The sequence below is a fragment of the Lampetra fluviatilis genome, chromosome 33 (genome assembly GCF_964198595.1).
Source record: "Lampetra fluviatilis chromosome 33, kcLamFluv1.1, whole genome shotgun sequence".
In the NCBI taxonomy this organism is placed as follows: Eukaryota; Metazoa; Chordata; class Hyperoartia; order Petromyzontiformes; family Petromyzontidae; genus Lampetra; species Lampetra fluviatilis.
Window position 1 is genome coordinate 5,897,396 of NC_136307.1, and position 27,150 is coordinate 5,924,545.

Below are 27,150 nucleotides of genomic sequence, written 5' to 3' on the forward strand. Positions count from 1 at the left end.
AAGCTCGTTTTATAAGATGCGTTCCTTGCAGTTGCGCATTCAAAACAGAGGCTGGCCGCTCAGTGGCGTAACGTGGTTTAGCAATGGGGGGGGGGGGGGAGGAGTTGGCACAAGGCATAGAAAGGGGGGGCCCCATTACAATTTACACGTAGCCCGGCCCGTGGGTTCCCGGTGCAGTTGCACCGCCTGCACACTTGATGGCTACGCCACTGTGGGCGCTCCAAATGTGACCCGCAGCAGGACGAGAAGAGACTCGCGTTGCCTCGATCTGACCTTTCAGCGATTGTCCAGTGCGGCCTCCATTCCTTAATATCTTAATACATCACACCTCTGATTTCTCACGGCTGTCTACATACGGTGCGAAAGAAGCTCAACATACATACATCACCAGACTCATCAGCTTGCGACTCCAATGAAATGTCTAAGCGAATGAGCTGTTAAACTAAAAGTCCACGAAAGATTCGAGTTTGCGCTTTATGCCCATTCCGGCATAAAGCAGACTTCGTTTGTAAGCCACAACGCTGAATGTTTGTGTCCTACAGACTAAAAGGGCCCATTCTCACTGTGAACGGACCTGCCGTATAAATGATGCCCTGGCGTACAATCTCTTCCATGACTGAGATTATCATACAACCAATAGAGAGCAGCACACACTGCACTACAGCCCCCCCCCCCCCCACGTCCAACAAACGGGGTGAATCTTTTTTTCGAAACTGCAGTTTTTCAAAATCGTAATAAATGTTTCACCGCCCCCAGCTGTGAATAAGTCGTAACATCTACTAGAGGACTTCTTCACAGTGGCCGGGCGGTGGAGGGCCGAAGCTTGTTGAGGCTGAACGCCGCTCGCAGGCAGCAACGTACCTTGTAGAAGGGTCAAAAGGTGACCGTGCCGTGCAGGGGGAAGGGTATCGGGCGTAATGTCACTCGTGCAATGCAGAGGATTGTTAGAAAAAAAAAACATTCACTCTGACTCCGCACCTCCCAAGTCACGCTCGAACTCTGCGGTCCATCCGCTGCATTGTGGTGAGATGTTAACTACCTCGCCTGGTACACGGGAGGTCGTGGGTTCGATCCCGACCTTGACGCCGTGGTCGCGTGGATTTTTCTCCGGTTCCACCAGTTTTTCCCCCCAGTTTTTTCCCCTTCCCTAAACGCATTTAGAAAAATGCGTTTTGAGTACATGGCTGCTATACATTTCCGTGTGATAAGCCACTTCGTTGAGCTATCATTTGTGGCCAGGTCGCTTCTGAAAAAAGATCTGTAAAGCTTAGTTGACCTTACCTGCTAAAATAAAAATTGCATCAAGGACCAATTAATAATTTCAGTTCCGTTTCAGTTCTGACAACATCGGGGCCATCACTGCCGCTCAGCCTTAGCCTCTGTCAACAGAGGGGGGATTGTGGGAGAGGGGGCGGCTTCCCCTCCAGTAGGGAGCTCGCTTCGGAGGAGCCGGCCGTCACTACGCCCTCCGCCCCCCGAGATTCTGGCACCCGCATTGGCACCACCGCCGCCACCGCGGGCGCTGGCATATCAGCGACCCGTGCCGCCGCGATCCACTCGGCCGTCGCCACCGGCGCAGGCGACCCAACGTGCTCGTTCAGCCGCGCCGGCTTGGGCGGAGGAACCAAGGAGGCGGCGGCGGCGGCCGCCTTGGCGGGAAGCGAGTCTCCGTAGTCATTGCCCCTTTCGTCGACGGCAGCGGCGGCAGCGTCGTCGTCGTCGTCTGCGCGATCGTCTTTGCCGCTGGCGCCGCTGCAGTAGATGCCGACGGCGGCCCCGCAGCAGCCGTCACCGCCGCCGCCACCGTCGTCCCTGCTGTCACCGCCGTCGTCGCCGCCGCCGCTGGGCTGCGTTGCGTCGTGGTGGGACGGCACGTTGCCGTACAGGACGTCCTCGCGCCGCGACAGGGGCGGCAGCTCAGCCAGCAGTTCCTCTAGCCGCTCGCGCAGCGCGGGGAACGTGGGGCGGCAGCGGGCCTTCATGCTCCAGCAGTCGCTCATGATGGCGAACCTGCGCCGGCAGGTCGAGGGTAAAGACGCGGCCCCGAAATTGCTCGCCGCGCGCGACTGCTGGCTGACGGGCCTCCACTTGCGGGAAGGTCTTGAGAGCGAACTCTAGAGGGTATGCGGACCGCACCGACTACACGTTTTCGAAAAGAGGCGAGAGTACTCACACTTTACCCCACCACACGCAACCTCGACTAACCGTGGTGTACCCGCTTAGACAGAGGTGGCAGAATCCGAGAAACTTTTCCATTGCTCCCGTCTGTCGCTCCGGGATATTGAACCGTTTGGCCTACGGATTGCAAGTTCGGTGTGCTACTAAACATTACACCGTAATTACACACACTTAACTATCGATTGTGGAAGGGGGTTGGATGAGAGCGGTGGGGGGGGGCAGTGATGGTAAATTACAAAATGTTATCATAAGAAAGGGATGGGAAGAGGAAACAAAAAGAGGGACAATCCTAGGCTCTGGGCTAAGGAAGTGAAGCGCACGGCTGAGGATGTTGTTTTGAATACGCGACTGCATGGAACGCGTGTTGTAAAACGCGTGGCGTGAGTCAAATAATTTGGTGAGAGGCAACGCACAAATCTCAGTCACTTCTGTCAGTGAAAGAGGCCCGTTCTTCTTCAATCGTATTGGCGGCGTCTGTCGCTGTGATGTCTCCTTCGTAGCCAACCGTGCTAAGAGGAGGTGCGGCGGACGGACCAACAAACTAAACACAAACAGCAGTCGAAAAGAAACGGGTTTTAAACCCTCGATGATTTCAACGTGCACAGCTGCAGTGGCTTCCTACTACCGGAGTGCTGTTCATTGACGCAGCGTGTGGCGGAGGTGGGGGGGGCGGCACTCACAGCTCGTCCAGGCAGTCCGGCGGCTGCTTGAGCCGCTTCCCGGTCACCAGGAAGTCGAACATCTCGTGGTTCGCCACGCCGGGGTACGGCGCCTGTCCCCTCGTCACGATCTCCCACATGGTCACGCCAAACGCCCACTATCGCAAAACGACGAGACGACGGCGATTAGAAAGCCCCGGCGGTTTGGCGGCCGGCGCGTCCCATTACCGCCCTCACCGCGTCGCTCACCACGTCGCTCTTGGCCGTGTAGAGGCGGTCGGCCATGCACTCGGGCGCGAGCCACTTGACGGGCATCCGGGAGATCTGGCCCTGGCGGTAGTAGTCGCCACTGTAGATCTTCTTGGTGAGGCCGAAGTCGGCGACGCACACGGTCAGGTCCTCGTGTAGCCTGCGGGGGAGGGCAGGGGAGTTGGGGTGGACGGGGCAGTGGCCGAGACCGGCGGTGAAGTGTGCTCGGCATGAAGCGACAAACTCTGTATAAATATTTTTTTCCCTTTTTTTACGAAACGTTTGCCGATGCACGATATGGCCACGATGGCCGGCGAAGTGAAGTTGTGCGCCGGGCCTGGACTCACATGCAGTTCCGGGCGGCCAGGTCTCGGTGGACGAAGTTGTTGGCGGAGAGGTACTCCATCCCTCGTGAGATGTCCACCATGAACTGCAGCAGGGTCTGCAGAGGCATGTACTGTTCCGCACACGCATGCACGCACACGGGCACACAAAGGCAAATATCACCCACATAGCCTATAGCGAGACTGTTGGGGCGAGTTGCTGCTCTCAATACTCTGATAGTGCGCTGTTTTTGAGTTGTATGTCTTTTGGCGTCATCTGGTCCAACACCAATGGAGACTAGGCTCTAAGAAAAGCTGTCTCGGGTGTGGACCAATCAATTTCAAGGACAGTGCATATCATTATCATTATCAGAGTTGTTTGCATTTTGACTGCTTGTGTTGTGGTTATTGCAAACATGATCCCTTGTATAAAGGTGTCAGTTTTTGTACCAGTTGAAAGGTTAAAAACATATTACTATAGTCGAACCTATGCTTGAAATCACAGAGTGGGAATTTAGCCAAATTAAGTGCAGAACCAAATTGAATGTTTTTGTGTGTGTCTGTGTGCAGTCATTGGTGACCGGGCTGAGATGCCATCGACTCACTACACTCGGCGACCCCCGTCATCTATGTACGTTGAACTTCTTTCGCACCGTACGTAGCCAACGGCGCTTTGATCACGTGCACCTGCCTCGATTCGAACCCAGGACCCTCAGTGGTGGCAGCTCGGCACTCCGACCTCCGAGCCGGCTGGCCACCACACAATTGATTTTTTCAAAAAAATATCGTATCATTTTTTTTTATCAATATGGCTTTTAATGGCGGCGTTACCACGGGCGTGCGCGTGAAGCGCGTGCGCTTGAGGAAGCTGTGCAGGTCCCCGTGGCTCATGAAGGGCAGCACGGCCATGGGACGGGGCAGCTGCTGGCCGGGGCACACCTCCAGGCAGACGCCTGCGGGGGGGGGGGGGGGGGCACGGGGGGTGAGAAAATACGCTCGCGATGAATGAGACCCACAAAGTTGATTGAAAATGCTCTGCGAGTTTGCCGGTTCAAAACGCTTGATTTTGCAGCATTTGTTTTTCCACACAGAGGTGTGGGAGGGGGGGGGGGAGACGAGGTCGGTACCGTTTCTTAGGCAACAAGATGTCAAGCTGCACCTATACAAGCCTTGTATGGATCTTTTTTTTCTATTCAAAACGGTAAAATAATAGACTGAGTTAGATGGCAGGGGAGTTCCAAGGCTCGGGAATGAGAGACCATGATAGAGGGGTTCATAGGGGTCCATGAACGGGCTATAGGGGAGGGACGGGAAGGTGTAGAAGGGTGAGGGGGAAGAGAAGGGGCAATGGAGAAGAGGGCGAGACTTCAAGAGATGCACGTGCATCTCTGCGCGTGCCCATTTGGATGCAGTGTACGAGCGTTGTCGTTGCGTGCGTTGCGCACGTTTCGCGGGTCACGCGACCCCGGCTCGCGCACGAACGTATCAAGATGAGGATTGCGTGAGGACGGCTCTCCTTTCTGCCGCCCTTCGTAAAACAAATCCTTGCTGTGGGTCGACCCCCAGCCCATCATCCCTCCCTCTAGGGTCGTTTAAGCGAGTTATCATTCTGTGGACATTTACTCCAGTGGTTTTCCTATGGAGAGACTTTGCCTCCTCCGCCATAGGTTAGTGGAATTCCAAATCTTTTAACTTGAAAGCCTTAAAAAGGAAAGAATGCACCAAAAAAAAACCGGCGCGGCTAGCAAAAAAAAGTCTTACAGCGGAATTTTTTTTTTTGTAACTCAAAATCTCTGAACACACAGTGGAGGTGAGCCCGAGTGCGAAGATCACACTCGCTGATTTCCACACATTGTCCGGTGCATTTCATTCCAGGAACCGGTTGGAAGGGAAGGGTCACCCCAACGATCTGCCCTGCCCCCTGGGTGTAGATGCTATCATTAAAACCCGTTTTCTAATAATTGGTAACATACCTCACCCGTTAGCCTTGGGGCACAGCCCGCACGAGCTCCTGTTTCTAATTTTAAAAAAAACAACGCGCTGAGGCCTGTCGCCGCGCCTCACTCGCGCGTTGTTCGGGCTTGCGCCCGCTCCCCCATCGTCATTTTATTTCTTGCACGTCACCTCCCGCGCGGCGACGTGCCGTCTCCGCCGAGGGGCGACCGGAGCAAAAGAAGGAAGGGGGGCCTCGGAGAAAATTCACTCACTCGGCGGGGAGGAGGAGGAGGAGACTGCGGGCCGAACGCGGTGTTCAAAAACAACACGAGCATCGACGCCGGTGTGGGAAAAAAATGATAAACTGGCCCCCGGTGGTAGCCCGATGGAAAGTTGCCAAGTTCACATCCGAGTTAGGGTTGATTCAGCCCATCGCCCCTCCTTCGGGGTTGATGATGCAGCCGCCACTCTGTGACGGGAGTTCACGGCGGTTGTCACGTGGACAGATTCAACCCCCATTGATGGAATGAGGACTTCTCCACCACTGGCTCAGGGTTGCCAACAGGAGATAACCGCCGACTGAATGCTCACTTGAGCAGGAAGTCGCTGCGTTGCACCTTCAACTGTGCTCGAGACACCTACGGTAACCCAGCAGTGTGGGGGCAGCAGTGACGGTTGGTGGATCATCGCACACACAGCTGTTGTGAAACTCCCTTCCACCCCGTGGAGCGTGTGCGTCCAGGAGGTGCCATACCCTGGCTCGCCAGGAGAAGGCAAGGGGACCAATCACCGTGGGGATAGAGTGTTGCTCCCTCGCACGTATGTGGGGTTTTTCTCCAGGTGCTCCGGTTTCCTCCCGCACGTATAAACATCATTATGAGAACTCCTTTGCCAGTACCAAAATATACTAATAGGGTTTTTCCCCTTTTTCTGGCAACAAAACTGACACCTTTTGGTGCTGGCAAAGGAGTTCCCATGATGTAGCTGCTCACCCCGAGCTCTCATTACTCTGGTAGTGCGTTGTCTTTGAACTGTGCGCCTTTTGGCGTCATCTGGTCGAACACCATATGAGACTAGGCTCTAAAGAAAGCTGTCTCTGGTGTGGACCAATCAGTTTCAAAGACAATGCATAAATTATCAGAGTATTGTTTTTTGTTTGCATTTGACTGCAAGTATTGTGGTTAATGTAAACATGATTCCTTGCAAAAGTTGTCAGTTTTGCTGCCAAAAAAAAGGAGAAAAACCCTATTCGTATAAACATTGTTGATTGGCGGAAAACATCTCAAGGCAAGAACCCAATGTGGCGTGACCCTCCTAAAAAGAGTGGGGTTGTAAGTCTAAGTGTGGCATTCCTGGATAAGTAATTAATTATGATGCTAATAAATTATTACTAATGACTGCGCAATCAATTTCAGATCACGTACGAATAACTTGAATGTAATACTAAATTTATGAAAATAATATAATTAAAGTAATAATAATTTCATTATTAATAATTTTCATTATCAAAATATAATTGTTTTTTTTTTATTTAAATAGATGCGTATTAACAATTTATTTCAGTAATAATATAATTATTAACATACTTTTTTTAATGAACTATTATTATTTGCCCCATTGTCCGTGCAGTGGTTACAAGACAGAGTACATTGGCAGTGACTCTCTCTGTAGTGAGCAAATTCGTTTGGAGGGGAGGGGGGGTGAGCGGGTCCATTTAGAGAGAGGTGAAGGGAGAGAGAGAGAGAGAGAGAAAAAGGGGGGGGGACGAGGGGGGCAGGGTTCAGGTGTGCGATTCACTTTTTTGTCCGATGTTAATCGTGCGAGAGGATATCAAGGTAAGGATCGCGTGACGATGGCTCTAAAGCCGGGAGGAAAACCATCAGGCAGGCCGAGGGAAATCTTCCCAATGGAGCTTCGCTCGCCGCCCTCAACTCACCGAGGAGGCGGATGACGTTGGGATGGTCGAAGTCCTTCATCGCCAGCACTTCATTCAGGAACGACTCGATGTCACTTGAAGTGCAAACCTCTACTGCAGGCAGAGGAACAAGATTTCATGAAGCCCCGCACTCGTTGTCCGCTCATTAACGCACGCACTTTCACTCGCTCACTCACGCACACATTCGCTCGCTCGCTCATGCACTCATTCCCTCGCTCACTCATTCACTCACTCGCTCATGCACTCATTCCCTCGCTCAGAGCACACTCAACCACAATCACTCTCACTAAACACACATTCAGTCGCACGCTCGCCAACTCATTCGCTCGCTCACACATTCTCCCACGTGCGGCCTTGCTCACTCGCTCACCTTAATCACACGTAACTCGCATCATGCTCGCTCACCCTCTCATTCCCTCACCAGGGACAAACTGTCTATCTCCGTGACATTTAAATGTCTTCGGAAGTTAACTGCTTTCTGATGAAAGACGGTTGGCTGAAGAGTTGGGGTCTTCTAATCCAGATTTTGACAAAAGCTCCAGGACAATCTTTCTGAGCTGGGGTCGTTTGGCAGCCTTAGCTCTGAGCGACCGCCGCCTGGAAGCACAGTACCTCCACCATTTCCACTCTAGACCAAACCCAGATGTATATCTGTCAGTCAGCCTATAAGCTCTGTTATCAAAACCGTTAAGTCGTACAGTAAACCGTTGTGAACGCCACACCATCTCTCACAGTTCAAATCAATTGCCGGCACCGGAACACGGTTGGCCGAATCCCGGGAATGGCCCCGGGGTCAAATCTCGGGGTCAACGCAACGTCGGGGTCAAAGCCGCAGCAGGTGGCAACCCTCTGACTGCTCGGCAACCATCTGGGAGTCGTTCTGTGTTCACCTTTCATGGTTTTGACGGCGACTTCCACCTTGGTGCCGTCGTCCTTCATGAGTCGCCCCTCGAACACGCAGCCGAACTCGCCTGGGCACACAGGGTCACCGGCGTCGGCACGTCACCCAAATTATCGCGACGTTACGGCGCACGGACACAACGGCAGAGCGGGTCGCCCTGTTTTGCTTTGGAGCAATGGGTGGGGAAACATTGGGCTTGGCCGACGGGCAAAAATTGGACTCTTTACTTGATACAGCAATTGTGCTGTGACTGTTCCACCTGAAGACGGAAGCTTGTGTTGCCTCCGAAGCGTCGTGATGTTGATTTTATTTCTATTATTATTTCTATTATTTTTATTACATATATATTTTTTTTACCTACGTGACTTTACCGAAAAAAAACCTAAGAGTAAAAATTGGACTCTCAAAATACCTATGGCGGTCACACGTTAGCAGGCAAACCTGGGTCCCTGTTGTTGCTGCAACAGCTCCCCCCCCCCTCTCCTTTGCGGTGAATCTGCTTCCGTCCATCTGTTCAGCAGAAGACGATCGGCCTGACGAGGACGTCCCTCCTCCATCGCCGTCCGCTTGTCTACAACAAACTCACGGCTGCGCTCACCACCAATCTCCCCCCCCCCCCAACCCGGTTCTACATCACTCTTCACTCTGTCAATCCAATGCATTCCCTGCCTCTACTCCTCAATCCACGCAGTCCACGTGCGGTGTTCCCTCGTTCGTCACGACACTTGCTACACCGTGATTTTGGCTAGCTGCGAATTGCATCTGGAACTCTGCACGACCGCTGCATCATGAGAGCGAGAGCGAGAAAGAAAATAAAGTGATGAGATGAAGGTCAATTCATTTATAAGCAATTATTTAAAGCCTTAATATGTATTTGTTATTTATTTTATGCTTATAACTAATTAAAATAGCTTTGTTATCAAGATAATTTTCACGTGTTTTATCGCGCATTTATATATTCATTTAAGCTAATCAATGAACAAGATCGGTTTTCGTGGCCCAATATCACAATCCGTGAAATTTGCTGCTCACGAACATCTCTGGAATGTGTCCGTCACGAATAGCGATGGCATCGCGTACAGCGTTCTGCCGTGCATCGCCACACATCTGGAATCAGGTCCGGAACCGTTCTTGTCTCGACCACCGAAGTCTCCTTCCCTGGCTACTTTCTTGACTCCCTCGTTGTTGTCTTGCGTCTTCACTTCTTGTTTTCTGAAGCCTCGAAACTCCCCAACATTTCCCCCTCGTCCGACCCAGTTCCGCAGTCTGAATATTTCGTCCATCTACTTTGCTCACGACTCCCAACCTCGCCGTGCCCACCTCCGATTAACACGGTTATCCTACGTACGGTGCGAGAGAAGTGCAACATACGTACGCACGAGGGTATCGGGGGCACGCTCATGGCCAGGGGTTGGCAACCAAAACAAGAAGGGACATTTTTTCGAATTTAGGGGCCGTCCATAAATGACGTCACGCGATTTTGGACGATTTTTGACCCCCCCCCCTTCGTCACACGGCGTCACAAAAGTCAGACCCCCCCCCCTCAAATATGACGTCACAAAACTCGGCCCCCCCTCCCCAAAATAAAATATGCTTCAAATCGCTTTAATGTTGAAGACATTTATTAAAAATTCTATTTAATTAAGCAGAACGTGTTGTCTATATTTATTTAAAGTTGCACATTTTGATGTGACGTCACATTTCTCAAACCCCGCCCGCTCCTCACACATCGTCACAAATGTCTGACCCCCTAGGTGCGTGACGTCATTAATGGACGGCCCCTTAGTAAAAAAAACCCTCAATATTTGAAGAGCCGCCAATGCGCGTGAAGACGAGACCGGCGGTCCACGATTAATCACGTGACGGAGCGGTTCCTAAAGAGCGGCGGGTTGCCGACCCCTGGCCCGTGGCTCACGCGAGGCTCCCCACCAGAGGTCGCAAACGGGTTTTGATTCCTTACCCGTACCCGGCCGCACCACTATCGCAAATGGGTACCCGTACCCGGCCGGGTACGGGTACCTGTTCCCTACCCGTACCTGTACCCTACCCAAATTGAGTGATAAACGGTTACTCACCAGTGACTCACGGCCTACCCGTACCCGTACCCGGCCGCACCAGGGTCGCAAACGGCTACCCGTACCCGGCCGGGTACGGGTAGCCGGGTATCGGGTAGGGTACGGGTATCGGGTACCCGTTGCGACCTCTGCTCTCCGCCCGTACCTTCTCCCAGCACGCTGCCCAGGTGGAGGCAGGGCCTCTTGAGCAGCACGCCACTCAGCTTCTGAGACAGCGCTTCGCTCAGCCCGCATCGCTCCACTGCAGGCACAACGACAAAGATCGAGTTGTAGTCTCCACAGCCTGTTGGGCCACTCACAGATATACACAAAGATAAAGATTTTGTATATCTTTGACAGACTTTTGGACTAAATGCTGTTAGCACCTATGAAGGCCGATACAGCACACGCGGGGGTGGGTGGCAATGATGACACACCGCACAAGGGAATCATTTGAGGCTGAGTCGACCTAGGGGAGACCAAGTATTGAGTTCAGATAATCGTCGTTGGTGTTGGCCGTGAGCGGGAATCGAACCCGGGTCGCTGGGCTAACCACTACACTGCCGCTCCCCACGACAAGGAATACGCACACACAGGCATCAGTGAGCTCACAAGCTCGACCTGCTCATCGTAACTGGAAGGACTGGACAGACCGGGGCATTTGTTGTTGTGCCAGGTAAAGCAACTCGGCAAGCTGCAAATTTGTGTCATTAAAATTCCATTGCGTGGGAGGGGGGGAGTTTAAAAACCCCAAAAACCTCCCCACTGCAGCGGGGTTCCTTCCTCAAAACATTTTTTTTACTCATCCGCCAACAAAATAATCATCACGGTCGGATTCACTGCGCATGTCCTCATTGCAACACCCCGTAACCCCCCCGCTTGGGGAAAAGGAAACGGTCCTCCACGCCTGGTTTGCGAGCCACCTCGCAATGGCATCTATCGTGGCTGGCACGGCACGGGGCGGTGAGAGCAAGCGAGCGGCCACCTTGGTGGGGAACGTTTGAGCCCCACGGCGCGGCTTGCCAGATCTGCACTTCATTCGGTAAAGCTGTTGCTGTGGGGCGTGGGGGACGTGGAGGCACCATAGCAGGGATTTACTGCTGAACTTGTGTGGGTCGGGGGGGGGGACAATGGGTCATTTGGTAGAGCAGACAAAGATCCCCCCAAGATAACCTTTAACAGACTTTTTTTTCCACCTGAGGACGACCGCTTGTGTTGCGATTGAAATTTCGTGATTTATTATTTTGTATTTTATTTTTCTACCCACGTGACTTTACCGACAGAACCAAAGAGGATGGATTCCTGCAGTCACGAAAGCTTCAAATCAAGACTTTAACAGACTGTCGGGGCAAGTGCTGTTAGCGAGTAGCACCGATGAAGGCCGGCACTGTGGCACACGAGGGGGCGGGCGGCCAGCACCACCACGCCCGGCCACCTTTGTCTCCCGAGTGGCGATGTTTACACACTGCACCAGGTACTCATTTGATGCTGAGTCGACCTAGGGGAGGCCCAGTACAAGTTCAAATAATCGTTACTGGTGTTGGCCGTGAGCGGGAATCCAGATCTGAAGTGCAGCGCACTAACCGCTACACCACAAATAAACACAAACACACACACGCACACATACATACATACGTACACACGCGCAATGCGCACGTACGTGTGAGCTCGGGGTTGTCGCGCCGGTAGCTCCGAATCTCCGGGATCTCTATGAGCGGCTCCTCCGGGTCCGCAGCTGCGGTGTCGAGCTCCGACCTGCGCCCACGACACGGGCAGCACCAATGTATGTGTGTGGCGAGTGAAGCGCCGCACTGGACTTGAGGACTCACTCATTTTACCAACGGCTATTGCGTAGTTCATTGTTATTGGCCACACAACAATTGGAAGCCCTCAAGTTATGCACGATGGTGAGATGTTATATACTTCGACCGGTATACAGGAGGTCGTGGGTTCGATCCCGACCCTGACGCCTATATATTTGGAGTTTGCATGTTCCCCCCGTGGTCGTGTGGATTTCTCTCCGGGTCCTCTGGTTTTTCCCTCCACATTTACAAAGGTGAGTTTAGAGTATTTGGCTGCTATACATTTCCACGTGATGAAACGCCACTTCGTTCAGCTATCATTTGTGGCCAGGTCGCTTCTGAAAAAGAGCTATAAAGCTCAGTGGGCTTTACTTGATAAAATAAAATAAATGTTTAGTTTATACAGCCTCAGGTGGTACCGACAAGTGAGATATCTAGGTTGGCACGGTGAGGGTGGCATGCTGAGGGTGGCATGGTCAGAGTGGCATGGTGAGAGTGGCATGGTGAGGTTGGAATGGTGAGGATGGCATGGTGAGAGTGGCATGGTGAGGTTGGAACGGTGAGGGTGGCATGGTCAGAGTGGCATGGTGAGAGTGGCATGGTGAGGTTGGAATGGTGAGGGTGGCATGGTCAGAGTGGCACGGTGAGGGTGGCACGGTGAGGCTGGAATGGTTCCCGTGCAAGTAATGAAATGAGGCCCTCTGTCTAATTCTCTCTCTTCGTAGCCCAGCACCCATAAACTTTCCAACAATAATAATGAAACAAACATTGACTCTTACGCAAGTTAATTCAGTGCATGCATCGTGAGCTTAAGGATCAATATTAATCGATGGATCGATGCCTAAAATATCTTCTTCATGCGTTTAATACTCATCAGCAATTACAATTGTCAAAGTGCCTAATGATGGTGGTGGTGTCTCGTTGGTGTGGACAAGTGCAGTGGCGTCGCGTGTTTAGAAGCATGACCTGTGGCGCATGGAATGAAATGGGGATCCCACCCCTTGTCCAATCACCCCTCTCTCTTTGTAGGCCAGAACCTGAAACCCTCTAACCCATTTGACTGTAATTTTTTTTGCTCCGATTTCTATTGACTTCATTGCTGTAATTATTTTAAAAAAATGTGTTTTTGCCATCGTATCCAGTCAAACAAACTTGAATATAGTAAATTGGTTTTTACCATTTTACTATATCTTGCTACTGGCAAAGGAGGTCTCATAAACAAACTTGAACTTGACCCGTAGGTACAGGTGCAGTTGCACGGCCTACACACTCAATAGCTACAGCCAGCCAAACGAATGGGGGAATTAATTTACGAATGCCCGATCCTGTATACCACCAAGATTCATTCATTATGATGGAAAGAGGTTCCATAGAAACAACAATTGATTAAATTAGTCATTTGGTGGGGAAGGGGGGGGGGGCTTATTTGACCATATTTCACCATGCTGGTCACTGCAGGTTCATGAAGCGGAGTGAGCGGTGCAGATGTCACTTGTCACTGACTGATGCTTAGCTGTGGCCGGGAATCGAACCCAGGTCTCCGGGGTTCATAGCGCAGCGTGGTCATCATCACCTTCTCAGCATCACCTTAGCGTGACATTGTCCCACCCAGCCCACTTTACTTTACCATTGTCTTGTAACTCAGCCACGAGTTTGCGCAAATGCAGACGAACCGGTTCGGCACGCTTACGAGTAAAGTACGAAAAGTGATATCTCCAGCACGGCTGAGATGTCGTCACCCCCTGAAAGTCATTTATCAAAACTAAACGAACTCTGCACCTGCGGCTTGGCATTCCTAGCGTGCTTTTCTCAATTCACATTCGATCAATTCCATTTTCAGTTTTAAGCCAGTTTATGCATATATTGTAATTTATAATTTCTAAGGGTTTATTTGATATTCAATGCCTATTGAATATGAAATTATTATTGTCCCTCCCGCCCCCCCCCCCTTCTTTTAATCACAATTTTTGTACCTCTATCAAGTTCACGAGATGACCAATCCACTTGTTTCCTGACCGCGAAAAAGCGGTGTTTTTTTATCATCAGGGCTGCTGGCATTAAACTAAATTAAGTACACAATCCAAATGTAGCAGAGACTCTCAACTCACTACACTTGCGAGGCTGGTTTAATCATGGGCAATCGTTCTCGAAATGTCCCATATTTCTCAGGGCCACGGTGGCGAGACGTTAACCACCTCGCCTAGTATACAGGAGGTCGTGGATTCATTCCCGAACCTGATGCCTTTCTATTTGAAGTTTCCGTGTTCTCTCCTTGGTCGTGTGGATTTTTCTCCGGGTCCTCTGATTTTTTACCCTCCACATTTAGAATCAACGTGCATCTAATGTATTTGGCTGCTATCCATTTCCACGTGATAAGCCACTTCGTTGAGATATCATTTGTGGCCAGGTCGCTTCTGAAAAAGACCTGTTATAACTCAGTGGGCCTTACTTGGTAAAATACAAATAGTTTAGTTCAATAGTTTTTAGTTTAGGTCTTGTGACCCCCCATTAATTTACCCCTAAATAATGTTCCCTTTGTATGTTCATTTCTGTTTAAAATAAACCTTACAAAATATTACGTTTTAGAGAATTAATGGGGGGGGGGGGTCACATGGTACATGGACTACCCTGTACAATGCAATCTCCAACTCTAAGTCCGTCAGTCAGTCGGCCTCTCTGTTCTCTTTCTCCACCTGCTCCGAGAGAAATGCCATTGCACCAAAACGTTAGGCTGCTCTGCATTTGTCCCTCCGTTATGAAGCAGTGCTCGTGATAAATGTCGTGGATCGGATAGAGACGCAGTGGGCGAACTCAAACCTAAACTGTTGCTTCTTCTTCCTCCACAAGACCACAACCACCACAGCTCCGAGGACTGCCAAGGCAGCCGCCACGCCGAGTAGCCACGGGACGAACTCAGGGAGGGTGGCTGTTGAGGGGAGGGGGTGCGGGGGAGACACCAGGAAGAGTTGCGTGCACGTGGTTGACACACACGGATCAATGAGGAGTTGCACTTTTTTTAAAGCGTTTAAATATCCCAGCATCTGAAAACACCTTACGTCACATCTCATCTCAATCATTACAATTCCCAGCAACGGTTTCCTTCTCCCTTGGAACCTCATTTGCCAGTAAAAAATATGATAATTGTTTTTTTACCCTTTTATCTGGCAACAAAACTGACACCTTTTTTACAAGGAGTCATGTTTGCATAGACTACAATACCTGCAGTCATAATGCAAACAAAAAACACAACTCTGATAATGTATGCACTGTCCTTGAAGTTGATTGGTCCACACCCGAGACAGCTTTCCTTAGAGCCTAGTCTCACATGGTGTTGGACCAGATGACGCCATGTGAGACTAGGCTCTAAGGAATGCTGTCTCGGGTGTGGACCAATCAACTTCAAGGACAGTGCATACATTATCCTTCTCTTTAAGCCGAGGGGGATCCCCTAATGGCAGCTGTCCCTGTGCGGCACAATGCGACGTGACACCGAGCTGCAAGTGGCCATGAGTCTGCCAGTGGAGAGCAATGTTGCCATGTTGTTACCCAATTCAGTAATTTGAGAGAATTATGGCAGATGTGGGCAAGACATGGGCACACACCCAGTGTTTTGTTTTTTCAAGAGAATCGTCACACGGATAATCGAGAGCTATCTGCATGGGTTTGACACTTCATTGAATTTAATTCCTTTTAATTATATAAATATTTCTCTTGGAAAATCCCTTGAGACGGAACATCTCGCTTGCAAGGTTACCCAGGGTGTCAACTGACACGCGCATAGCAAGCACGCAACTTTGCATATGAAGGCGAGTTCGCTAAAGATTACCATCAATAATACCTAACATTTCAATCGGCCTTATAACGCAATGTGGACAAAAAAATACATTTATGATGATTGATTGTTATTTTTAACGTAAAACTATGGTTTAACACGTAGCCTTTCGCGACCAATATTCATAAACAACGTTTTTGGGTTAGATTGCATAAGTAGAAATGTGTCGTAACCATCCACCACCCGACACAGCCAGTAAGGTTTGTCACGTAAACAACGCGACAATTAGGTACTACTACAGCCCACCGGTGTGTTGGAGAGGAAATCCACAACATTTACAATTTGAATACGACGCTTCGATGGTAATTACAACCAGCATCATCGGGCGATTTGCCAGAAGAGTGAAGCCATCCACCTGCTTCCAGTCTTAACGAGAGCAGCAGGACAACGTCATCGCTGAACCAATCAGGTGCATACATCACCTGATGGGGGGGGGGGGGTTATTGTAATTATATAATAGATTAGTAATCATGTTGTTACCAAACATTTTTCTAAATCATAAAAATAACATTTGTGAAGCAGAGAAATAATTCTAGACGAAGTTTGCTGAGGACTGGGGAGCCATGTTTGAGATGCATCGGTCATGGGGAGGGGTGGGGTTGGGGGGTTGGCTATACTTCACCACACAGGTGAGTGTGGGTTGGTGAAGGGGGCACGTTCTGTCTTGCCTCTGGCCGAGCACCTGTTATGCGCGGGGAGCGGTGGCGCAGTGGTTAGCACACTGCGCTCCGAGCCCGGCCACCCGAGTTCAATTCTCGCTCGTGACCAATCCCAGTGATGATGATCTCAATCAGTATTGGACCTCCCCTAGATCGACACAGCCTCAAATTAGTTCCCGGCGCAGTGTGTAAGCATCGCTACTGGGGATACAAAGGCGTGCGGTCGGGTGTGGTGCTAACGGCACTTTCCACAAAAAGGCTGGTAAGGCTATACGGGTAATCTTTGTCTTTGCATGGGTGCCCCTTCTGAGGTCTACGATGATCTCAAGTCTCTTCTCCTCGACAAGGGCAGTGCCCCAATCAGAAAGAAAACTAAACTACTCTTATTTTATTTTTCCAAAGTAAGACCCACTGAGCAATTTAGCTATTTTTCAGGAAGCGACTTGGCTATCACAAACGATAGCTCAAGGAAGTGGCTTATCACGTGGAAATTTATAACAGCCACATAATCTAAACGCATGTTTCTAAATGTGGAGGGAAAAACTGGAGGACCGGGAGAAATATCCATGCGACCACGGGGAGAGAGACATGGAAACTCCGAATGTACAGGCGTCAGGATCGGGATCGAACCCACAACATCCGGCATACGGGGCGAGGGAGTTAGCATCTCGCGACCAAAGTCATCGCCTGCTCAACCGAGCACCGAGGCAGTGCTCAGCTCCTGTCGACGATCCCTGAGCCTGTGGTGGAAACTCCGCACCCCCATGGCGGGCGGCGAGCCTCTCCATCGGACGACAACCATTGCGCTTTCTCCACAAAATGGTCAGCACATATATTTTTCTAAATCAACCGCGGAGGGACGATGGGCCGAGTCAACCCCCACCCCTCACCACGCCCCCCCCCCCCCCCCGCCACAACCAGGAGTTGAACTCCACCGACGAAGGACAAGAGGAGGACGGGAAGCGGTGAACGAAGGAGGACCCACCGGCTTGCTTGCGCGTGCGCAGCCTGACCCACGGGGACCACGGCGACGCGCCGACCTGGTTGTGGCAGGCGATGCGGGCCCGGTAATCCGTGCCGGGCTCCAAGCCGCCCAGGGGGGCCCCGTACGAGGGATCATTGGGGACCCCTGCCACCTCCTGCACCCCCGTGTCGTCGTCCGGGGCCCAGCCGCTGGCCTCCGTGTCGTTGTCGGCGTCCGCCCACTGCCCGTCGTCTCTCGCGACCTGCAGGGTGGCAACGTGTCCGTCAGGCTCAACCGGGACACGTGGCCGGCTGGCAAGCCCCGTGTGCTTTTAAATAGTCATGCCTGCAGCATAGCGACAGGCGCTTACATACAACAAGAAAGAGCGTGTCATTTGTGCAGTTCAGCGATGCGCTCATGTTTAACATATCCGGGCTTCACAGTCGCTCGCCAACAGCCCTTGCCCCGTCAGCCTGCATAGGCTATCGGGAGGGAAGGGTGGGGGAATGACTTTTGTGGTTGAGTGTAATTAAGCGAGGGTCGCACCTGTACCCGGCACCCGAGTAGCGGAGAGAATCCGTCAAAGCTGGGGTTCCACGAGAGCCAAGCGTCGCGTGTGCTCACGGTCACCAGCCGGGGCAGCCCGGGAGCCTCCGGCAGAACTGTGGGTGGGAGGTGGGGGGAGCGGGAAGGGAGGGGCAGCAGCAGCAGCACCAAGAGCGTCGCACTCCACCGTCTCAGCACCACTTCACAGACGCGTCACCCACAGTCGGATACGACTCCGCGCATCCACCGGGCACGAACTCGGGGAGTCGAACTCAGGTGGCTGGGGTTCGTAGCGCAATTCATGAACCGACGTGCCACCATTCAGTGGCGTACACAGGTCGGGGGCGGAGAGGGGGGGGGGCTGAGATGGGGGGGCGAACGTGCCCCCCCCCCCACCCCCCGCGACTCTTCAAATCCAGGAATTTTCCTGGATTTCAATGTAGGGCCCCTATTTTAAAACATTACTGACATTTCAAGATCGCCATATCCGCTCCCGGGGGAGTTTATAAATTCGCCACTACTGCCACTCCCACAGTAAGGAAGCACACACACACACACTCGTCGACAGTGATTAACACAATATTTCGTTTTCAAATAAATGATACCGTTGCCTGAGGACAGAGGGATGGCACAGTGGTTGGTGCATTGCACCATGAACCCGGTTACACCCGAGTTTGAATCCCGCCTTCGGCTACCATGCACATATCACGTGACTCCCTGGAACACTCTTGCAAACGGGCCATTCCATCTCCCGGGATCGTCTGCAGGTGATCATTTTAACAACAACAAAAACACCTATGGCAAATGATACCTGAACTGGTCCTGGTTCCCTCATCAATAAAACCGCATTAACCAGCCGGGTGAAGTATGGTGAAACAACCCCCTCCCCCCCATGACTCACTTAACATTGGGAGGCCTTCATCCAGCAGTGGATTGACAAAGGGCCATGAGCCGTAGCGTTACGTGCAGTGCCAAAACTAATTGAAAGGCGGTCGTGTTTCATTGCGAAATCTGAGATCTGTCTTGCCGAGCAATCGGAATTGCGACAGAGCCACGTCCACCCACACAAAGCGGCACGCGAGACGCCTCACTGGAACTTTCTGACCACGTGCACACAAATCCCCCCCCCATAGCCCACCGCGTCAGGTTTGCGAGTGAGCACCGTTTAAGATTGGTGCCGCTGACGCACCACTGGCAAGTACTTGCACTGACCCATTTATAGGCCGAGTTGATATAGTGGTGGGCCAGGCCAGGTTCAGATTCAAAGAACAATTCACCACTGGTGATGCACATGGATTGGAATCAAACCGAGGCTATGCGAGGTGCTCGCGCGATGGGGTTACTTTATAATTTACACACAAAGTGTTGCATTTGACCCTGCTCCTCCCCAGGAGGAGCTACAGCAAGGTCAGTCCTAGGGTCGCCACCAGTTCCAAGTGTGACCCGGACAGTCCGGGAATTGGCATCTGCGTTCTGGTGGCTAGGAACTGATTTCTACCCAGATCTGGTACCGGCGTTGCTGCAGCGCACTGCACAGTTTTGATAATCGACCCAGCGTTGACTGAGGAATACGTTCGGGTTTGGTCTACAGTGGGAGAGGTGTCAGCGTGCTCTCACCCTTCACGTTGATCCGCGCCTCCCTCGAGACGCTGGTGCCCCTGGAGTTGGCCGCGTGGCACGAGTAACTCGTCGTCTCTGAAATTCCTGAAAATCGAGTCGCATCATCATCATCATCACCACGTGCATTCAACGCGGACGGGAATGCCACGGCCCACGGGCCAAACGTGGCCCAGCTACTTCGTTTTATACAAGCCCCGCAGCGACATGTGGGCCTACCGCTTCAAAGGTCACCCTTGCAAAAGGAGCAACGGTGTGTCATGCGTCTCGGTGGATTTATTTCATCCGCTGGTGAAGCAAAGTGTGAACGCAATCGAACTGGCAAGCGTCTTGGCTGCACTAATCGGGTATACTAGAGGGGAATATTTTCGACCGGGCAACACCGTGTCTTAATAACCATCGCGCTCGGTCACGTGTTGTCTCTCAAGTACCGGAGTTCTGACGGCAAGGTCAATGCGCGGGGATCGCTTCAGTGCGGTGAATGTGAAGCCGGGACGATTTTCTCGCGTTATCATCGCGCACAGCTGAGTGGTGTGCAATCATGCTCGTCCTCCCGCTGTCGTTATTTGAAAGTCCCTTTCCTCGGTGGGCTCACGCAGAGACAACGTGCTTTCGGGATGCGGTCGCGTTCCCAAAGATTGCCACGAGAGAGAATCGCTCTGGGTTAACTGCGCGGCCACTCCTGAAGCCGCTTGAACACCGGGCTCAGCGATGCGATAACCGTGGCGGAAAAAAACAAAAGCGAAGCGTTGCAAATAAAGAACACGGAAGGAACGCTTTGTGAGAGTTTCCTTGTTGGAGGTGACGCCGTGTGTGAGACGCCGACTGAGATTGACTCAGAAAAGAAACAAAAGGCGCCCGGTTGAAGCGAGGGAGGAAGTTCACGAACCGAGACGTTTCACTGAATGCACAATAATTTTACCCGTCGACGCGCCGATCGAGTCAGATCTCGGAAACTGAGCAGATTCGAGTCTGGACGGTGACCGCCACCCAGCGCGAATCAGGGCGGTTAGAGGCCAACGCTGCTGCAGGGGCTACGTTGTCACCAGAAGCCTTTGCAGAAACAAATCATCGGTGTGTGTGTGTGTGTATTTTCTGTATCGTGGCTCTCACTACTCCCGCATCTATGCTCCCCACACCTTCGCAAAATCCGCACTGACCGGCGTGGTGAAGTATGGATCGTATAACCACCGCGACATACGGAGGTCCTTATCCAGTGACGGATTGACAAAAAAGGGCCATACATGTACACGTGAACGCGTGTATTCACCAATGAGTGCGTCCATGCAACACGATGCAGTCGTCACCATCAAAGCTTAATAGGAATTGGACGCTGCTATGAATGTCCACGTGATGACATCAGCCACTTCATTGAGCTATAATTTGCGATCGCCAGGTCGCTCCTGAAAAAGAGCTACATTGCTCAGTGGGACCTGAACCGGTGAAAGGAATAAGTTATAGTTTTCTGAAGCAGGGATGGTGTTGGGGGGGGAGCGCAAATGCCCTCTAGAGGGCCTCTCTTGAGCTTCGTCTCGTGCAGTCGCTGAGATGCCACGGGGCCTGCCACCAGAGCGCCTGTGCCTTGTAGCCAACAAGACACAGGGGGCTTGGCACGTACCGCTGGGGGTGGCAAACGCCACAAGTACGCACCACAAGCAGAGAGCTATGCGTACACACTCCCTGGATTATGTTTGCTAGTTACGGCCTTGTTCCCTGGATGCGTCACATCAGTTGTTAACCCCTCCGGAATGCTCCGACCTTGCCGTCGTAAATGTTTGCCATCTAGAGATAAAACGATTCTCGAAAATAATTGATAGCGTTTGCCACTCTGGGTGGTAACCGAATCGTCATTTGTGGCCAAATGTCTCAAGGACCATCGTAACCCTCAACAGACCGGTGGTGGCTGAGCACAGGGCCTGTAATACAACACTGTGGAGGTAGCGAGGGTTTTGGCAGATCACACAAAACATTGTGAAACTCCCTTCCTGTTGGGCGTCGAGATGCCATGCCCCCCCCCCCCCTTGCTTGCCAGAGGAAGGTGGCACAGCGAGTGCAGATTCATCAGTTTCTGTGTCATCTGTATGGGATCGAGCGTTGTCCCCCTCCCACGCATACAAACACTCATCGTTCATCCTCCACAAGCGCCTCCATACGGATGGACCTCCGTGACTGCGAACTGCGCGGCGTTGCGCGATGCAGTCGCACGAGTGACGCGGAATATAAAACGACGGAAAAAAAAACGAAACTCAAACGCACCAGACACGTGCAGCTCGGAGGGAGAGGACCCATTGTTGTCTGGCTGCTGAGGCTGGACATCTGCGCTGCTGAACCACTTGATCAACACGGGCTCAGGAGGTCCCAGTGCAGCGCAGCGCAGTGTGAAGGGCTCGCCCCGGCTGACGTTCAGAGACCGAGGCTCCCAGGTGATGGTCGGCCTGCCTGGCACGGTCAGGCAACGGAAGGGATTTCAATCATAGTAATCATTAAATAAATGTACGTTGTTAATATTTCACCTGGAGAATCCATTGAGATGGAACATCTCTTTTGTAAAGTGTGTCCAGGGTTTTCATGAGGTCACTAACCCCGGTAGAATGGTCACACAGTGGGCGTTTGTCCAGATAGGTTATAGCGTGCATTGCCCAAAATGTCACTTGTTTTATATGTTTGCATTTAGGGCCACTGTGTTATTGATGAATGTGTTGATTTTTGTTGTTGTTATGTGTGCCTGTGCACCACTGCCAATGCAGGATCACAAGTAAATAAAACATATTTTGAATATAAACCGGAGTTAGGCTCCTAAACACTCGGCCCAAATGAGGTCTTAATGCATACCAGTAAAATCATTACTAATAATGCCGTTTATTTTTCCCGGAATGTGTCACTGAAACTCGAGACTCATTTTTGTAATGCTTTATGAGTGCATATGTGACCGCATTCATGCACTCGCTTTATAATTCGTAGAGATCATCCAACAAAACTGTCTGAGGAATTGGTGTTGTTATTAGGGACCTCCCCTGGGAAGCAATATTTATACAAGGGTTTTTTGCCCAAAATGTTGTGACACAATCCAGAGCAAACATGAATATGTTAAAATCGTTATGTTATCAGACGGCTAAACCCCGTCGGGTTCCGTACCACGGATTAAAACAAATCCATCTTAAACTAAACTATTTTTTTTATTTTACCAGGTAAAATCCTGCTGAGCTACACAGCTATTTTTCAGAAGCAACTTGGCGACAAACGAAAGGTTAACGAAGTGGCTTATCACGTGGAACTGTATAGCAACCAAATACCAGAAACGCACCTTTCCAAATGTGGCGGGAAATACCATAGGACCCGTAGAAAAATCCACGTGACCACGGGGAGAACATAAAAACTCCAAATACACAGCAGGCGTCAGGGTTGAAATCGAACTCACGGCCTCCTGTACACCAGGCGAGGTAATTACCTTCCACCTGGATCCACCCCTCCTTGGACCGGACCACGACTCCCCCGGCTAAGGTGACCTGACAGGAGTAAGGGCCGACGTCTCCTTGCTGCACGCGGTGGATACTGCAACAACACACGTGGCAGACAGCCAACCAGCAGCAACGTCACCGCCACCATTGTGACGTGTCGGCCCGTCATCAACTGTGAATTCATCATCGTAACTATCGTCATCAATTCACCGTCATCGATTCTCAATCCATCATCAACATCATAACCAACATCACCATCAATCCATCATCAACTTTCAAATGCATCAGCTCTACTTGTAATGCACAAATGACAACATATCTCAGCAGGCACGATTAAAACACATTCCTGCGGAGGGAGCTGGTAGGAACGTTGGGTTGTTCGGTCAATGGCCAGGGTCAACGGCGGCGTGGTGTGTTCCGCAAATATGCTCGACTGTGAGGGCGGGCACAAGCCGGCGTGAGTAGGCTAAACGTTGAGTTTCATAAGGGCACCACGGGGTGACCAGCCCCTCCCCACCCAGCCCCTCCCTGCACGACGGACACAATAATCCACTGCTGGATGCAGTCCTCCCCAAGCTGTCGTCATGCGGTGACGTGGAATCGCTGGACCACAGCGATGGGCAGCTGAGAGCAAGGATCACCACGCCGGGACCGCAAATAAAGAGGACTAAGTTTGTCGAGAAGAGGGGAAGATCAGTTTTGACGATGAACACCTCCGGAGAAAAGTGCAGCGCCCCCTAGTGCGTCGTCACTTGACGGGAACTCGGTAGTAGCTCTATGAAACCTTCTTTTGCGGGGCCTTGCTCTCCTAGTTTTCTGCATGGAGCACTTAATCTCGCGACATGACGCCGGTGCCACAATTGGAATGAATTGGGAACAACGACCGACCGTATTAATTTTTCACCGCTCCCCCCCCCCCCCCCCGATAGATTTGAAAACACCACACGGATTGGAGGAAGAGGGAGGAGGAGGGGGGGGTCGTACGTGAGCGTGCTGCGGTGAACAAATGCGGTGCCGCCGTGTTTGGACAGGGCGAGCTCCGCGACGGAGTGATGAGTGCCACCCCCCGCCGAGCCGGTGCCACCCGAGGAGTCGGCGTCGTGGCCTAGAGGGGCCCCGTCTCGAAGCCACTCGAGGACCGGTCCCAGGCTCGCGCTGTCCGCCTCGCAGGAGAGCGACAGTTCGCCTCCCACCGAGGCCGTGGCGTTCTGTGGACTCTGCGTGAACACGAGGCCATCTGCACGTGGCGACAGCGTTTGGCGTTACGAGGCAGGCGACCCTGGACGTGTGTGTGTGTGTGTGAAAAGGAGCTTTGTACGTGTTAAACAAGCCCACGTGTACTCTTTTTTCGGTAAAGTTACGTAGGTAAAAATAATATTAAAAGATAAATAATACAAATAATAGAAGAAATAATAGAAATAAAATAATAATATTTATTACAAAAAATTCTATTATTTCTCCTATTATTTTTATTATTTATCTTTTATTATTTATTTTTTACCTACGTGACTTTACCGAAAAAACCTAAGAGTATGAATCCTTGCAGTCACGAAAGCTTCAAATCTAGAAAGCCGACGTGTCAAAGAGCATTATGGTTCATCGGATTCCTCCAGTATCCATACATATTCTGATTGTGATTCTGACCAGAGTTCGATTCCGTCCCACGGGCTAACATCAGAGGTGAGTGTCTGAACCGCTCCTGGGCCTCCCCCTAAGTCGACTCAGCATTAAATGGGTACCTGCTGCGGTGTGTAAAACAACAGCACCGGACAGCGAAGGGCGGCCGGGCGGGGTGTTGGCCACCCACCCCATCGTGTGCCGTGTCGGCTTAAATAGGTGATGCTCGCTAGCAGCACATGCCCCAACAGTCTGTTGACGGCTAAATGGGGGATGCGAGTGTGTGTGTGTGCGAGACGGCTCGTCAAGGACGCCGCTGGGCAGTAGGAGAAGACAGTCGCCCTCCAAAAGCAGCGGAGCCCAGAATAAGCGACGCTCACAACAACGAGCCGAGCGCCGGGCGACTAAAACGCAGCGAGTTAGCAGAGTGAGGAGCACTGGTGCTGCATCTATCTGGTCAGTCATCTCGGTCAGTCAACCCATGGCACCTGGGTCTGTTCCGTGACCTGCCACCAGCGAGCCTTCGACACTTCTTCACGTGGCCTCAAGGTGCACCTATCCTGGCACAAGCGCCGTGGCAACGTCACCGCCACTTAGTGGTGAACGGCGGTTGTCGTGTTTTGTGTCTGTGAACGCGACTGTGAATCCGTGTGTGAACGCGTCTGTGAATCTGTCTGTGAATCCATCTGGGAACGCGTTTGTGAATCCGTGTGTGAATGCGTCTGTGAGTCTGTAAATCTGTCTGCGAATTTGTCTGTGAATCCATCTGCGAACGCGTCTGTGAATCCGTGTGTGAATGCGTCCGCGAACGCGTCTGTGAACGCGAGTGTGAATGCGAGTGCATGCGCATGTGCGGTGTCTTTGCCGCGCCGGCCTTCTCATTACGTGCTCGAGAACAGGACTTTGCCCCAAAGGTCTCTTAGGGCTATACGGGGGCGATCACTGTCTTTGTGTGTGCGTGTGTGTGAGAGAGAGAGAACGCGTGCGTGTCTGACCTGCGTGCACCAAGCGCATGCAGATCACCAACGAGAACGCGCTCAGGGCGCGTCGTCCATCGCTACGCATCTCCCCCTCTTCCCGGCGACGCGGATATCCGAACGCAAATTCCTTCTCATCACCGAAGCGCCGAACAACAGCGAGAGGAAGAACAAGCAAGCGACTCGTGGCCTCTCCGCTTTCCTCGAATCAACTTCTGGAGGCCGCTTGACTGGTGGACACCGAGGCAATCTGTGCAGAGTAATCTCTATCCGCCGCGCTTGCGCAGCAACACGCGTACGTCGAGGAAATAAGAAACGCGCTGCGACTCAAAGCGAGCCCCTGAGCGACAGCCCTTCAAAAACTAATCCTCCTCCTACCCTACCACGAACCCACCCCCGTCCTGACCGCCCCCCCCTCTCTCCCCCCATGCGTCTGACGCGTCTGGCTAAGAGCACGACGAACACCCAGCATCGCAAACACCAAACCTCGTCTTGCTCAACCGGCATGGGAATGTCCCGTGTCTCACAACCCGCGCCAACACCCTCGCTTTGCGCCGTCACGAGCGCCTTCCCAGTGCGCAGCGCGCGCGCGCGCGCATCGCCACGAACCTGGCGACCCGGGTTCGATTCCCGCTCACGGCTAACATCAGGTGGCGATTTTCTGAACCGGTCCTGGGCTTCCCCTAGGTCGACTCAGCCGCAAATGAGTACCTGGTGCGGTGTGTAGTAAACATCGCCACTGGGGAGACAAAGGCGGCCGGGCGTGGTGTTGACCACACACACTCCCTCGCTGACGGCACTTGGACAATCTGTTAAAGGCTATCGGGGCTGCGTGCTGGTGAGAGGGATCTGTTGTGTATCTCTGTTTTTGTTTTCACGAGCCTCCAGAGTGAACTGCCGTCCGATGTAACAAAACTCGTGGATAAATACAATTCACGAGATTGTGCCGTGATTTAAGTGCGCGCGCGTGTGTGCCTGTGATCTCAACACATGCGGTAGACGATTTAAAAACAAAAGGCGATGGAACGTGTACTACCACTACAGACTCATTGACGCCTTTCAGACACAGAACAAAGATCCCCCCCTGTGTGTCGCTTTTAATTCACGATTCAGGCAAGTGCTGTTAGCGAGCACCTGTTAAAGTAAAGGACAAAGATCCCCCCGTGTAGCCTTACCAGACTGTTGGGGCAAGTGCGTTTAGTGAATACCTATGAGAATAACGCACGGCGCACACACAGTCTTGTACCAACGTCCACAGACGTTTAAACTCCCATGTGCCGGACGACTAATACTCCGTAGACATGGACACTGCGGAGTGCACGCGCATGCACACGTGGGAAGGAGAGGAAGACCAAATCACTGCAGTTCTGCATCGACGGGTAAGGGGCCGTCCATAAATGACGTCACGCGATTTTGGACTTTTTTTGACCCCCCCCCCTCGTC

At 51.9% G+C, this 27,150-nt stretch overlaps 1 protein-coding gene across 1 annotated transcript; it reads right to left on the bottom strand.

Annotated features, from left to right (window-relative positions):
* Positions 1-1,356: 1,356 nt before the first annotated feature.
* On the bottom strand, positions 1,357-26,093 carry LOC144943882 (tyrosine-protein kinase receptor TYRO3-like). The gene is given in 18 exon segments (XM_078871720.1): positions 1,357-1,406; positions 1,409-2,010; positions 2,859-2,995; positions 3,087-3,246; positions 3,434-3,543; positions 4,241-4,362; positions 7,281-7,373; positions 8,171-8,251; positions 10,402-10,497; positions 11,896-11,990; positions 14,855-14,963; positions 17,514-17,754; positions 18,039-18,154; positions 19,656-19,742; positions 21,912-22,094; positions 23,104-23,207; positions 24,098-24,350; positions 25,726-26,093. Coding segments are annotated over 18 exon segments (2,709 nt in total). The 5' UTR covers positions 25,796-26,093.
* Between the last annotated feature and the right edge of the window lie 1,057 nt (positions 26,094-27,150).